The 15,557-nt window shown below is 39.0% G+C and overlaps 1 protein-coding gene across 20 annotated transcripts in view; it reads right to left on the minus strand.

Annotated features, from left to right (window-relative positions):
* Positions 1–15,557, minus strand: part of CD44 (CD44 molecule (Indian blood group)) — a 91,662-nt gene that overhangs the window by 13,464 nt on the left and 62,641 nt on the right. For 8 of the 20 annotated variants that reach the window (XM_037838855.1, XM_037838854.1, XM_037838853.1 and 5 more), the window contains 6 exons: positions 14,757–14,885; positions 13,155–13,283; positions 10,321–10,422; positions 8,503–8,592; positions 7,441–7,647; positions 2,284–2,349 (listed from right to left, as the gene is read on the minus strand). In XM_037838855.1, coding sequence (XP_037694783.1) covers positions 2,284–2,349; positions 7,441–7,647; positions 8,503–8,592; positions 10,321–10,422; positions 13,155–13,283; positions 14,757–14,885 — 723 coding nt within the window. The remainder of the gene's footprint in view (positions 1–2,283; positions 2,350–7,440; positions 7,648–8,502; positions 8,593–10,320; positions 10,423–13,154; positions 13,284–14,756; positions 14,886–15,557) is intronic. The other 12 variants (XM_037838862.1, XM_037838865.1, XM_037838866.1 and 9 more) reach the window with 8 other exon arrangements.

Consider the following 15,557-nt stretch of genomic DNA (forward strand, 5'->3'; position numbering starts at 1 on the left):
GATGCTTTTATTAAACTCAAAATGGGCAAAACAAATTCTTACCAGATGTTTGGCCATTTCTACATACCCCATCCCCTTTTGACAACGGCCTTTTACTTCTCAAACATCAGAAGGAGTCCAAGGCACTTTCCCTCTCTGCTCCCCCCAGAACACTTGGTCATTGGCCATTTTCACCTGTACAAGTTATGGAATACTGGCCATTTAAATTGGAGATATTTGGTCTTAAAATCCTCCTAAGAGGCACAATCACTCTCACTCTCACTGGTCTTTTCTGGACTCACATCAGCCTTTGATATTTGAAATGGATGGTATTAATGGATCATAATCTTTTCATTTGGATTAAAAAAAAAAAAAAAAAAGTGCTCCCAGCAAGGAAAGATCTGGGTGTGTGCACAAGATGAAACCTCCCATTTCAACAACAGACACCTGCATGCACAGGAGTTAAACAAAAGAGACCAGCTCCCACCCACCTGATTCTCACTGGGAGCAAAAGCCAGAGTACACAGTCTGTAAATCCAGCCAGGGTGGGACTGGCTGGGAAAGCAGGTTCTACAAAGAGGTGCTTGACTCTCCACTTGGAGAGATGAGATCCAATCTGAGACTTGTGCACAGAGATAATTCAACTGGCTTCAGCTGTGAGAAAAATAGTCTAGGACAGTGCTTCTCAGTCTTTAATGTGCAGACAAATCATTTGGTTTGGGGCTAGCCAGAGGTTCTGCATTTCCAACAAGCTCCTAGGTGACATCTGTGTTACTGGTCTAAGGAACACACTTGAAGTTGTTGAGGTCCCTTGATTTTAGAGAACATGACTTTTCATAATAACTCTCTACCATTTCCAAAATACTGTCACATTCCTGATATCTTTTGTTCCTCCCAAGATCTCTAGGAGTTGACCAAGGCAGGTGTTCTTATCTCCTTTTTACTAATAAGGAAACTGAAGTTGGGAAAGGTTAGGTGCTCTACCCAAGGTCTCCAGTAAGACTTCTATCTCTTACTTCAGAACCATTTCTAAGGGGGCCCTACCTCTCTGGGCTCACATAAATGGTTATTACTGAAGCCATCATGTAAATGTCCACCTCCATAATTGCTTTAAAAGTGCAAACATTTAAACTTGGAGGCAATCTCAGCCTCAACTTATGCATGAATGGGGAGGGCAATAATTTGTATGGAATTATTGGTTTGCATGAGTTCACCTGGATTTGCAATGATCAGGGAGAACATGGTAAGCCAGCAGCAGCAGATTCTTTCTACCAGCCTTAAAGGTCATGAGTAAACCTGCCTCATGTCAGAGTTTTGCTGCCTGTAATAATGTTTCCAGAGGTGTAACATGAACCACAGCAAACAGGAATCCATTTGATAATTCATGCCTGGCAGTAACTGTGGTCATTACTTGGTGCTTTCTCTAGACCATGCCTGTCATAGGCAATATGAGACCCCTGGGCTTCAAATCTGGCTCCACCTCTCACTGGTCATGTCAGCTCCACCATTTACCCTCTCAGAGCTGTAGTTTTCTCATCTGTAATATACTTATGGTAATAGTACTTACTAATGTTGCAGGTTAGGTAGGATGATCAATTGAGTTGATATTTTATGACCCAAATGAAACTGCTGACATTTGACTCTTCTTGACCCACAGATATGACAGTTTCATAAGGTCCAACTTAATACATGTGAAGTGTTTGAAACAATCCCTGGCACACCATATGCTCTCAAAATGTACTAGCTATAATTAACATCTGCTGGGGATGAGGCTAAATGCTTTACAAGTATTCTATCATTTAGTCTTTTAAAACAATGCCCTCTGACAATTGTTATCCCAATTTTATTGGTTAGGAAATGAGTCTCAGAGTTTTTAAGCATCTTGTCCTGTTAATATGTGGAAGAGCTGGAGTCAAACTGAAGCTATTCTTACTCCAAAACCCATGTCCTTTGTCACTCTGCTATATGCGATGCTAAATTGAGACCCTGCTTGAATTTTCTGATCCATTCAGATGGAAGACTTTTTACAGAGCAGTGGTTCTCAAAGTGTAGTCCCTGACTCAGCAGGATCAGCATTACCAGGGAACTTATGAATACAAATGCTTTGATTCTACCCTAGACCTACTGAGTCAGAAACTCTAAGAGTGGGGCCCAGCAATGTGATTTAATAAGCCCTCTTGGTGGTTCTGTTGCATGCTAAAAAAATATGAGAACCATTTTTATAGAGATACAGACTCACACTCCATTAATAATCAGCAGACTCAATGATCACAAGAGCAAATGAGCAAAGCAGCTCAAACTCACCACCTGATTTGGATCCATGAGTGGTATGGGACCTCCCATCGGGGTCAACAAATGAGTCTTGGTCTCCTGTAAGAAGCAATCAGGGAAGGTTTAGCACTGTGTATTTCCAATTACATGGCCATGTACGTTTCATCATATTTATATTTTCATACAGCCCCTCAAAAGTTTAGTTTTCTAAAGGTAACCAAGATACGATGGCAAAGGAGCCTTGAGTGATTCTGTGATATTAATTTCTACACATTGCCTAATCCACTCGATGAGTGGGCTGCAGTTTTATTCAAAATTAAGGAAACTGGAGCGACAGGGGCTATCAATGGTGACCAGAGGAAGTGTGGCTTTGGTAGAAATCCAAGAACTGTGGCCATGAATGTTCTAACAAAAATATCATGTTGTCTTTAAAGGTTGGGTTGGAACTAGACACTGCATCTTTGAAACAATGACTACGTGCTTTGGATTATGAGAAATGTGATCACTGAGATGGGTGTACTCTGTGGTTTAGGACTTACATATTTAAAAAGATTTCTCTGAGGCAGGAAATATAAAAGGTTTTGATCTGCAATCAAGGATCTTGCAGTTGCATTATACACAAATTCAAAGAGAAAAGTTAACTACTTATTTAGAGAAGACTCTGAAAATAAGTGTAAAAGAAGTAGAGAGATGATACATATGTGAATAATGTATACATGTGTTAGAATAAGTTTCAAATAATAAGAGTTTTCAAAAATTAAATCTGTATTTTCAACACTGTTAGTTAATATGACCCCATCTCCTCAAACATCCATCACCAGAGGACTTGTTATAGAGACAGCTTAAAAACTGCTAAAATCTGAATCCATGGGTCAAACCTTTGATTCAACACATGGAAACTCCCTCCCTTCTCTTTCAACACCCTCATCCCCATTACATACATTTTCCAAAAACTATCTTGGAATTTTCAAAACAAAAAATCACAGGACAATGGTTTCATAAAATGGCTATAGTCACCTATTATGAAGGTATCTATAAGGACTGTACAGTAATCCAATCACCACCATTTCCTCGATTAGAGAATGTGGACTTGTGATCTGAACTCTCAAGTAACTGTGTTGAAGAGACAGATTTGTTTGTTCCTTGGCTGATGGTTAGAATAACTGAAAACAAGATTTGCTAAAATGCCAACACTATCACCAACCCCATAAGCATCACTTGTCACCACATCACCACTGTCATCACAATTCAAAATGTTTTAGTTCTTATCATTAAATATAAAGGCTGGGAAAACTGTATGGGCAGAAACAAGCCTTATAGGAATGTTCTGAAAAAAAATCAATGATGAGAAAGAATCAGATCACTTACTAATCATTTATTCCATGGAGAACCATGGAAAATCTATCCGTATCACTGCAGAATGTCAGAAGATTCAGCCTATGTTATATTGATTTTGTAGAAAGCATTTTATTTAATAACAATTAAACTATGGAAACCTTCTAGGATACTATAACTTGAAAATCGTCATTTAAAATTTAAATTCAGAGGAGGAGGGGGAAGATGGCAGAGCAGGAAGCTCAAAGAATCCATCCCTCCACCAGAACAGCTATTAAATAGCCAGAAACAGCCTGAATCAACTATTTGAAACTCCAGAGTCCAGGAGAACACTGTACAGAATCCAGGGAAGAGTGGAAGGAAGAGGCTGGTAAATTACATAACTACCAACATATTGCTCTCTCTGCATGGCTATTACTGGCACCCACCCCCCATTTTCATGGCAGACAGTGGTGGATCTGGCCCCTGGCCTAGCTTGCTAGTGACAGAGAGGGACATAAACAATCAATTTCTCCAAGACCCGGAGAAGGGGAGTTGGAGGGGATGGGCCGTGGGCTGATGGCTGGTCACTTCTTTGGATCAGCTACCTTGGATCTCTGGGGCCTAGCTTGAGGGTGGTCATTGTTCTAAGCTGCCACAAACAAAGAAAGAGGAGGAGACTTAAAGACATCCACTTTCAGAGAGCTGCAGAGGGAAGATGAAGGCTTGCACTGCCTGGGCAGAGGCTGAGTCAAGAAAGTGGAGCTTTGGGTTGCTGTGGAAGACGATCTTGGTGCTCTTCGTGGCTCCACCCTCCCTCACCCCCTCTCCAGGGCAGTTTGGAGCCACTGGAGCTCTCTTTTTGGGTCCCTGGCCTTTTTCTGGCTGGGAAAAACTATGCCTTCCACCTCCTAGAATTTGCTCTCTAGGCAAAAGCAGCTGGAGACGATGAAAGCAGTGTAAGAAACAATTGAGGCAGGTGGCCTGGGGCAAAGGTTTACCTGTGTTAAGTTCTGCAGTGGAAGAACCAGGACAGGGAGCAGACTGGTTTTCTGGGAGGTAGAGGGGGCATTCAAACTCCTGTAAGCAGGGGAACTCCTAAAGCACAAGCCCAGGACAAGACACAGGTCCAGAAGGAAACAGGCAGGACCCTGCACTTTGCATTCACCTTGGGCTGACCTTCCTGATAGGAGGGATGAACTCTGACTGAGATCACCAGCCAACACAGAATCAATTTGCAAAGATGGTGAGAGGTGTTTTGCTTAGTTGCTTGGTTGTGTTGGTTCCTGACACTCAAGAATACTCTGTCATATCACCAGCTAGTTACAAACTCATGCAACAGACATCTCAGGGAATAAACCCCAGAATTAACATTTTAAAATATTATAATGTACAGTGTGAAACAAAGGTTATAAGACAAACAATGAAACAGGAAATGATGGCACACCCAAAGGAAGAGGAGACCAGAAATCGACATAGTGAACAAAGATTTTTAAAAAATTTTTAACAATTATCTTCGGTATACTCAAGGAGATGAAGGAAAATACAGAGAAAGAACTAAAGGATATAAGGAAAACAAATCTCAATAAATTAAAAAAATATTGAAGTCATGCAATGCATCTTCTCCTACCACAATGGAATGAAGTTAAAAATCAATAACAGAGAGAGAAATGGAAACATACAAATAAGTGAAAATTAAACATTGTACTCTTAAACAACCAGTGTTAAAGAGGAAATCACAAGGGAAATGGGGGAATATCTGAGGTGATTGAAAATGAAAATACAACATATCAAAACTTACAGGAGGCAGCAAAGGCAGTGCTGAGAAAAATTTAGCTCTAATTGCTTACATTAAAAAAGAAGAATGATTTCAATTCAGAGACCTAACCTAAAAACTGGAAGAACTAGAAAAAGAAGAACAAACTATACCCAGAGGAAGCATATGAAGGAAATAATGAAGACTGTAGTGGAGATAATTGAAATAGAGAATGAAAAAACAAAAGAGAAATCAAAGAAATCAGAAGTTGGTTCTTTGAAAAAATCAATAAATTTGACAAACCTTTAGTTAGACTGATGAAGAAAAAAGATAGAGGGCACAAATAACTCAAATCAGAAATGAAAAGGAGGACATTAGTACCGACCCCACTGAAATAAAAAGGACTATAAGAGGAGACTACAAACAACGATATGACAAATTAGATAACCTAGATGAAATGGAGAAATTCCTCGAAACACGCAAACTACCTATACTGTATCACAAAGAAATAGAAGACAAAGCCATCTTGAAAAAGAACAAAGTTGAAGGACTTACTCTTCCTGAACTTAAAACACATTACAAAATCACAGTAATCAAATTTCTGTCAAAATAAGCCAGGCACAAAAGGACAAATACTGTATGATCTCACTGATATGAAATAATTAGAATAAGCAAACTCATGGAGCTAGAATTTAGAATATAAGTCACCAGGTGATGGAGTGGGGGTAGGTAATAGGGAGTTAAGTCTTAAAATGTAGAGTTTCTATTTGGGATGATGAAAAGTTTTGGTAATGGATGGTGGTTTTGGTAGCACATTATGAATGTAAATAACAGCACTGAACTATATATTTACATGTGTTTAAAAGGAGGAAATTTTAGGTTGTATATTTGCTACTAGAATAAAAATTTTTAACAAGTTAAATTCACTAAGTTGCACAACAGGACTTCTTTTGCCAAGACACATCAGGCAATGCTCTAAGATTCCAGAAGAATACTAAACGTGGTAATCGGTATTTTTATTAATTGAGAGGAGACTCAAGCTGAATAAAAAAACTAAGAGGTGTAAGAGGCTTCATCATGCCAATATTGTCAGAATCAGCATTTTAAAAACTTTTCCCTGAGACCCTGGGGTGGGCAGCCCGGAGGAACGAGGCCATGCGAGTGGAATTCTGGGTTTTCTGTCTCCACATGAGTCAGAGCATCACAACTGTTATCTATTTTATGTATTCATTCTCATGAGATATCTTGTGTTTATTTTATTTGTTTGGAAAAAATGGGTTTCTACTGCAAAATACATATACATATTTGAAGTCACTAATCTTTAAAATGTCTTAGTAGGTGAGTAGTAAGAAGCACTTGAAAAGCTGCACAAAGAAGAGAGAATCAATTTTTAGTTTCCTGGTCAGAGTGTGCATTTCCCAGTTCCATTTTCTTCAGTTTTAGTTTCTTAATGCAAATGGAGAAAGAAGAAAAGCAGAAGTAGAGAGCACTGCTTGTTTGAGGGGGAAAAAAGTCTCATTCTGGGTCCACATGTCAAACTTTAGTCATCTTCAGTCATTCTTTGTCATTACAATAAGAGAAATGGTACCTATTCATCAATAAGGGGTTAAATCAAAAACTTTTAAAAGTGCATTGTACATAGCAGAGGTTTATTCACCAGCCCTTCAGCAGAAGTTAAATTCACCAATCCATCACCAATAAAAGATCCTCATTTCAGAGGAAGAGTATTAGAATGTGGCGATTATTCACAAGGTTAGGTAAAGCTTCACTAAATAAGACAGCATATATGAGTTGAACCAAATGAAATTTAACTATTTTGACCTACAAAAATATCCATTTCATATGGCTCAACTTGATACATCACAAGATCAAGAACAAAACCAAGAAAGAAATTCCACCATAACAACCAAGGCACAAAAAGAAGTGGAAACTCCCCTGGCAAGTGGAGGCATTATTCTAAAATATCTCATTCCAAGTTTACTTGCACTAGTGTTGAAGACCATCCCCATATCACAAACTAGTTTAATCGCAGTCTAGACAGAAAATCCCCCCTATAATATGAAAGTATGTGTTGTTTCTCCATGTAGAGAAAAAAAACAGATAACAAATGGCCAAATTACCTGATAAGGAACGATCAACATTAAAATTGGAATCTCCAACAACATTAACTTCAGGAACTCCAGGGGACCCAGTCTTAGCAGGGGTCACTGGGATGAGGGTTCTGTTTTCCTTTGTGTCTGGGGAATGCAGAACATAACCTTCACCTGAAGTAGTTGAGTCTTCAGAAAGATTTCCACCTCTTCCTCCACCTCTGCCATCAATCCTATCTGCGTGGAGGTGGAATAAATGGTAAACCCACATTTGTAAAACCACTCCCCACTGTGTGTTCATCTTCAGTATGTGCAGTGTCTGCCAAAGCTCTCCTTCTTGTTATCCGTGAACAAGGAGAAAAAGACAGTGAAACTTGTTGCAGAGTTGAACAGAATCAAAACTTTGCAACCAACACCACCTGGACATGGTTCAACAGAAGAAATTTTGGTGATCCTAATAGCCACCTGCCTGGGTAATTCAGGTAACATTTGTGTCACTATAACTGTGACCCGTAAGCCAAACCAGTACCACATAAGCATGTACTCGTTCTCAATTGGATCCACTTTTGATGAAGCACAGAAAATACACCAATGATTGAAAACCAAAATTATGTTGCTTGCAATCAGAATAGCAAATGCATTATTTTAAAGACCCAAGGCTACCAATTTATTCATGTTATTCTTTCCTTTGCCAGAGGGCACTGCTTTTTAGTTACCAACACCATGGAATTCTGGCCCAGAGGACAAAGGGAAAAGTAATATTGTTAATGTGAGGAGGATAGTGATATAATTCAGACTTTTAGACCAATTGTAAGTCACATGCAATTGATTATTTTTAAACCAAGTCACTAACTCAAGAGTTTAAGAAACCTGACTTTTAAGATTAAGAAATAAAGTTTGTACCTAATGTACAATGGCTTCCAAGAGGTCTACAAAGCAGAAAAAATCAGAGAACCATCACCAGACACACCTTCTAATCAAAAGTAACAGCATAACAGCAGCCAACTGATACACCTCCACCAATGACACTGCAAAGCATAATTTATTGATTTTTCTCAATAGCTGAAGCCAACTGAGCTTTATAATCCTTACTGCTAGACGTTGGAGTAGTTGCTGTTGGATGGTCTTTATCTTCTTCCAAGCCGCCATGTGCTGTAGAGAAGCTCTGAGAATGACTCTGCTCTGTTTCAATGAGGGATAAATCCAGCATTAATTTGGAGCCATGAAACAATTCCTTTGTTATCTTTTAATAGAGTTGTAGAAGTCCCCAGTATGGATAGGTAAAAAGGAAGAGCAAAGTTTGTGCACACCATTCTTCTCTGATTGATAAAAATGTACAAAAGAATTCTGTGTTGCCTTCAGTATAACCAGCAAAAGTGAAGTACCAAGGTGAAGCCTGACCCAAAACTTTGTCCATCCTTTGCCCATCCTGTCCCAAATGTAGCACTGCTCCCAGACACTCGGGAAAACAAGAGAACATAGAAACATGGGAAAAGGAATGCTTGAATCCAAGTGTTTTATCAACAATCAAGAGCACCCACCTGTGGGCCAGGAAGCAACACTGTAATGAAGATGAATAGTATGACAGCAGGTCATATTCCCATAGCCGTAAGAGAGGAAGACCTCATACAGAATAACTTGCTCAAGTAACTCAGATCAAATTTATATGCAGAATATCTTAACTGATTTATAAAAAACATTAAATTAAAGTTACCATTTCATTCTATTGCTAGGTTTTTTCTTATCTGTGGGTGGGGATTCTCATCATTTTACCGAGGAAATGCTTGCCTGAGCAAACAGGGCCCTCAGTGATAGATATAAATTTCAGGTTAACCTTTGCTCATATCTGAAATTACTTCGACTGTTTTGAGTTCCTTTTTTTTGGTGTTCTTCTAAGAAAGGCACTGACATCTGAGTTACAGGTGCAAGCACTCCACAAAGCACGCCCATGAGCCATGTCCATCACCAAATAAATATTACAACCAGGAGAGAGACGTTCACCAAACCCCAAACCCAACATTGGAACAAAAAAGTCAACAGTGATATAAAATGGGATACAAGTTCCTCCAATGGCAGAGACCATTCTTAGGCTTATTTGCATCTCCTTTGATGCCTCCCGCTGTGCTTTTTACATTGTTGACAACCAATGCATGCTTGCTGAGTTTTCCATTTTACCTAAAAGGGCCCACCTGAAGGTCTCTGCCCATTATGGGTAGCAAGCTGTGAAATGAGGCAGATGGCCCTCCTAATTCTGGATTCCTTTCATATTCTGCCAAGAAAGTATGAATGACTTCAGGCTATCCCTACACATACAGTGGAAATTAAGGCTACTAGAAATCTAACATTGTTTCCTACCAGATGTTTAGTGATACTAAGAGACATTAGTAAATGTTCCTTTTTTGTTCCAGGGGCCCTCCTGCTTTTGTCAATTATCAGCACTATGCCTTCCCTGTAGGCTGAACTGATTTCTATGATTATCTGGCCCCAAAATATCTTTTCATGACCATTAAAGGATTGGAGGAAAGATGGAAATCATAAGGAGATGGTCAGTTAAAACATGGAGAAACCACTGTTCCAATCATGATATTGGGTTTCATTGACATGACTACTTAGAGAAGGAAAATTGAGTTGCAGTCCCACATCCTTAAGAAAAAACAAACAAACAAAAAAACCACAAACAAACCAGAAAATACCTAAAGCCGTGGAACCTAGAAGGCAGTGGAAATGAAGGTAATTCAGGTTTAAAGAACTCCACCAAGAAAATAGAAATGAAGTCTGCTCCAGGTTGAGCTGAGCCACAGGGCGTTAAATGCACCATTCCACCATCAAACTCTAACACCTTGGCTAATCTGAGCAAGAGCTGAAGCAGGAACACAGGTCAAGAAAGGGGCTGAGTGTCATCATCCTTACGAGTTGTCACTGAAAGAAGTCTTGTTCTGTCCAAGTCTTCCATCAAATCTGTACTTGGATATGCAGTAGGCTGAAGCATTGTACTATGACTGGAGTCCATATCTGAAGGAATCAAATCAGTGTTATTGCTCGATTTCCTAAACCTTTACCGGAGGGGGCTTTATGGTCAACAGCTGAATTATCTTTATATTCAAACCTGGATATGAGGAACAAAAACACCTACCAAGTCACGTCTCCAGAAAATTGGAATAGATTATTGTTTCTTCAAAAGAGCATCAAAAAAGGTAACTGGCTTTCATTTAAGGGCTGAGTTGCTGAGTCTGAAAGGATGTCTTATTGACACTAAAATGAGCACACGAAGCCTCAGAGAGAGCAAGAAGTATGACCCACATGTAACCTGTCCTGTTCCATTCACATTGCCTTTCTTCTAGGTCCATGTAATCAGACACATGGGGACAAAACAAAGGACACTGGTTTAGGTACCATTTTGTCACATTCCCCTTACCTGGCAAAGGAACTTGTTTTACAGTTCTCTTCCCTCATTTAGTCCTCTTTCTTTTTACAAAGTAAACACGCAAGTAAAAACATAATTCATCATCCAATACTACCTAGGTGGAGGCCACAGGAAGTGCATATGGGCAAGAAACACAAAGCAGTGGATGACACTGAACCATTATTCTTTGTAGACAATAGTATGAGGAGTCTTTGGCATTTAACATGTACAATGTTGAATGGTGCAGAGGAGATTTCATTGAAATATTTATAAATTCTCCTTTAAGCAGTTATTGCAGATCCAATCCACCTAAATAACAAGTCCTAAGCGAAGTAGAAGCCAAATGATACATAAACACCCTCAATATTGCTGACTCTCTAATTCAGTCAAAGTCCACCCACCCTTCTGCCTCTGGGGAGATTTAATCTGTTCCAAAGGATTCCAGGTTGGGGCATGGAATACTGGGTACCCACAACTGCACTGCCACCTTTGCATGCAAAAAGAAAAGGGAATCGGAATCAAGATCTTTGTAGGACAAAAACGTGTCTGATTTCAACAAAGAGGAGAGGCCTCCAAACCCAAATCAATGCCCCTATTGGATATCCTCCCAGAAAAAAAATCCTACTTGTTGAAGGTATAAGGGTCTTCAGACACTCTTGTTCATCTTCCCTTTTATAAGTAGAATCCTTTAAGAGGTGTTACAACCATTTTGTGGTCGAAACCAATCAAACTGTTCATGACATGTTCATCAATTTAATGTAATCTCTTTCTCCTCAATGGTATGGAGACTTAATATTGATTTTGCAGTTTTTACTGACTTGGTTTTCCACCATAGACACCCTTGGAGCTTCCAGCAGCCATGTGCCCAAGCAAGTGTGCTGGGATTGCACGTGGGACTTCAGTCATCAACATAATGGCCCCAACCCAGCCGCTTCAGCTCATCTTCCTTTTTGCCATCAAATGAAACCTGCTAAGTGGATGCACTCACTTTTAACAAATTCGTTCCTTGGCTTTCCTTCTTTTTATGCCTTTCCTCCCATGGGTCCCCTTTCTAGAGCAACTTCCTCCATCTCCCTCTCTCTGCCTATCCTCATTTATTTTCTATTTTTTAAAAACCAGATCCCATCCATCTCTCCGTGATGCTCTTGGAGGGTGGGGGAGGGGGTTCCGAATTCCTTTTGTGCTTATTGTTGGCAACATTCATTTGACACCTAGTATTTACTGGCTTTTATTATTAGATATATTTTGATGCTAAATGTCTTCTTTTCCCAGCTAAATGTTAAGTTCTATAAGAGAATAGACCATGCATTGTATATCTTTATGTTTTCATGCCTTGCACATTAGATCTTTAACACATATTGTATTTAAGGGCTATCTGATCACTAATATTTGGGTAAGATATAGTTAGGGTGTTCTAAAGAAATTAAATCATATAAACTGTTGAATTTATTTTTGTATGTAACTTTATAGTTACTCAATACCAAGAGACATATCGATTGTCCCATTAGAACCCATTTCAGTAAGTTTCATGTCATGTATACCCCTGGCAATTTGGATCCAGATAATCTGCTCAATGCTGACTGAACACCCAAGTCCCCATATTGGTTACTTTGGCTTATATCCTAGAAGTTACATTTCTGTGATCAGGACATTTTGTTAAATTAGAAAAAAACTTGAGTAACTCTATTCATGGGTATAGTCATGGACATGGATTCTTCAATCTATTAAAGACTAAGAAAGACGGGCACAACCTGCTACCAACTCCTGGAGATTCTCTCAGGAATGCTGTCATCTGTTATGATAAATGCAGGATTCCTTTTAAATATAAAAGCTGGTCAAACAAAATCTCAATCTTCCATTCTTACAGGACTAAAAGTAGAGTCTTTTTTTTTCACTCTCTCTCACTCTCTTTTAATTAAGTTTTTGAATAGCTCATAGATAAGTAATAAAGAATCACATTTAAGAAAACAGGGATTCCATTTTGTGTAAAAATTGTCCACTCATTAAATTCACAAACATTTATCAAGGGTCAAGTGTAGTCTAAATCCTAAATGCATCACTTGGTCCTATATTCTCTCTAAATGTGACAAGAGTAAATTTCTGACCCTTTTAGTTATCTGTTTGGAATGACTAGTAACAAAATTTTGACCTCTCAGATTTCTCTGCCAAAGTTAGGTTATATATTTGGGTCCACAATGGATATAAACTGAATCCATCATACGAAGGAACTTTAAGTTCTGTAATAAAGTAGACTAGTCTAAAATCAAGGGCTTATCTCTGGGAAAGTAGTCACTTGGTGACATTCAGAGTATAATAAACATAAAAGCTCAGGGGCAATTACCAATCCTTCCTTCTGTTTGTTGACCTCGTCCCATTGGATGTGAGATTGGGTCGAAGAAATCAGTCCAGAAACTGTCCTCTTGACTCTGCGTTGTCATTCTTTGACTTGGAGAACTATCCTGGGCTGAGGCTGTTGTGACCATGCAGTTCAAATAATTGTCAAAGTGTTAATTTACATTTGGTTAGAGATATACATTTTTTTTTTTTTTTTAGAAATCGTCTTTAAACCAAACAATGCAACCATGTATCCTGGTATGGAGGGGAAGGGAAGGAGGTGGCATAAGCACAGAATGTCTTAGCATCTTTGGGTTCATTCATGCTCATTTTCTGAGAAACCAGCAGGCAAGCTGAAGAACACAAAAGCATTAACAACTTCAGCAGTGGATAAAGGATGAGTTTCAGCCATCAAGTGAAGATGAAGGAGAAGCAGTTCTTGACCCATACCATGTTGCCACAGACCCTTAAAGGAGGAAGTGCAAGAGGCAAGAAAGCATGATGTTCTAAGAGAATCACATCATGGTGAAATGCGCATTGGGTTGGCAGTGAACCAGAGGAGGAATCAAGTCACACCTTCCCATGTGATAAACATGAAAGTAAAAGTCATTCATTTCAAAAGCATGAACAGAATCCATTAGAAGCATTACCTTCTAACGATGGGATTTATGTCATAAATGACATACAAGAATGCAGCATGTGCCATTGCTTCATTCTGAGCCAATAAAGAAGTATAGGCAGAAAAGTTTACATGAGAGTAGCCCCTGGGCAATAACCACACCACAAAGCAAGTAAACAAATCCATTGCTCTGCAGGAATGCATTCAGAAGTTGCCCACACTGGAAGAGCAATATGCATCACACTCTACATTACCAATGGAGACATGGAAATACTTCTCATTGATACCAAGTGAGAATGTGAATTTCACATTCTTTCACAAGGCAGAATGCATTTAAATACTTATGTCACATAGTCAAAAGAATCACGCATAGGAACCGAGTTATCTGGCATCACTTAGAGATGATGGCAAGACTTGAGTCTGATTTCCACAAGCCCACAATTCAAGAATAGAGTGTCTTTTATGTAACTCCAAGAAAAACAACCTTGTATGCTCAAGGAGAAATCACCAAAAAGGTACAACTAAAGAGCCAAATGTCAAATGACATCAGACAGGTGTCATTTTTCTCAAAATGTCTGGCTCTATTTCTTCAAATAATAGGGTCCTGACTAAAAGTCAGGCGTTTTATAAAACCATGTTGTAAAGCCTGGACCACATCACAGAGTAGAATCCTTTACAAAATGAAATAAAAATTACTTTTTAACAGATCTTGCTACAATTTCACTAGGGGATTCGCAAAATTAGATTTCAAAGTGACATGCTCAAGGGTATATTCCCTGGGTCTCTTTTATGTGCTTACATGCATTCTTGTTCAGATGACTTGTTATCAGTACTTAAGGGTTGACTTTGTGTTGAATGCATCATAATTTATTAAGGAACCTAGATATCTTGTGACAATTTCTTCAAAACTAGCCTTTTGTTCAGTGTCCTAAATGTCCAATATTCAACCCAAGTTTCCACTCAAGGTGTGCTTGTTAAACCATGCATTACCAGCGGTCCCTGTTGTTGAGTGAGAGTCCTCTTTTGGAGTTTGGGGATATTCCCCAGGCCATCCGTGCTCAAACCACTGCTCTTTCTGGGTAGCTGTTTCTTCAGCAGTCCTACTAGGGGTTGCCTGGGCTGTGAGAAGAATGTCAAGTGTGAGCCATTGTTGTCCAATTTCCTCACCAATAGATTCTACATATCTTTCTACTTTAAGGGCACATACACTTGGCAGAGAAGGTAAAAAGGGAAAGCAGCAAGAGGAAGCCCACTGTTATTCTGAAAAGGATATTCAAAATCAAATGGGCCAATCTTTGAATTTTTCAGATGGGAAAACTGAGTCCCAGAGAAGTTCTGATTTTCTCAAAATCATATAGCCAGATTGGCATAAAATTAGTAGTAGATCACAGTCTCACATATCCTGTCAAAGAGAACTGTTTTTGCAAAGAAGTAGCCTCTTGGTGCCATGATTATGGGGAAGGAATATGTCATATAACAATCTATGGCAAAATCACATAGTAGGAAGTCTTTTCGAATGACAGCCATGTAACCCATAATCCCAGGCACTGAAAATACACCAGTATGACTTCACCAGCATAGATGCTGAGACAGGTGGGATGCTACTCCACTGATGTATTACATGGTTATGTCTATGTGGCATCTAAAATTACCAAAATTACATTTTAACAAATTAATTCAGTGGAAGAAAAACCATTCCAGCCATATTTGGTATTATATAAATGACAGTATGTGACGAGATTGGAATTTCAACCACTTGTTGTTATGATTGTTAATGTCTCCAGTTTTAAA

This window comes from Choloepus didactylus, chromosome 6 (genome assembly GCF_015220235.1).
Source record: "Choloepus didactylus isolate mChoDid1 chromosome 6, mChoDid1.pri, whole genome shotgun sequence".
Classification (NCBI taxonomy): Eukaryota; Metazoa; Chordata; class Mammalia; order Pilosa; family Megalonychidae; genus Choloepus; species Choloepus didactylus.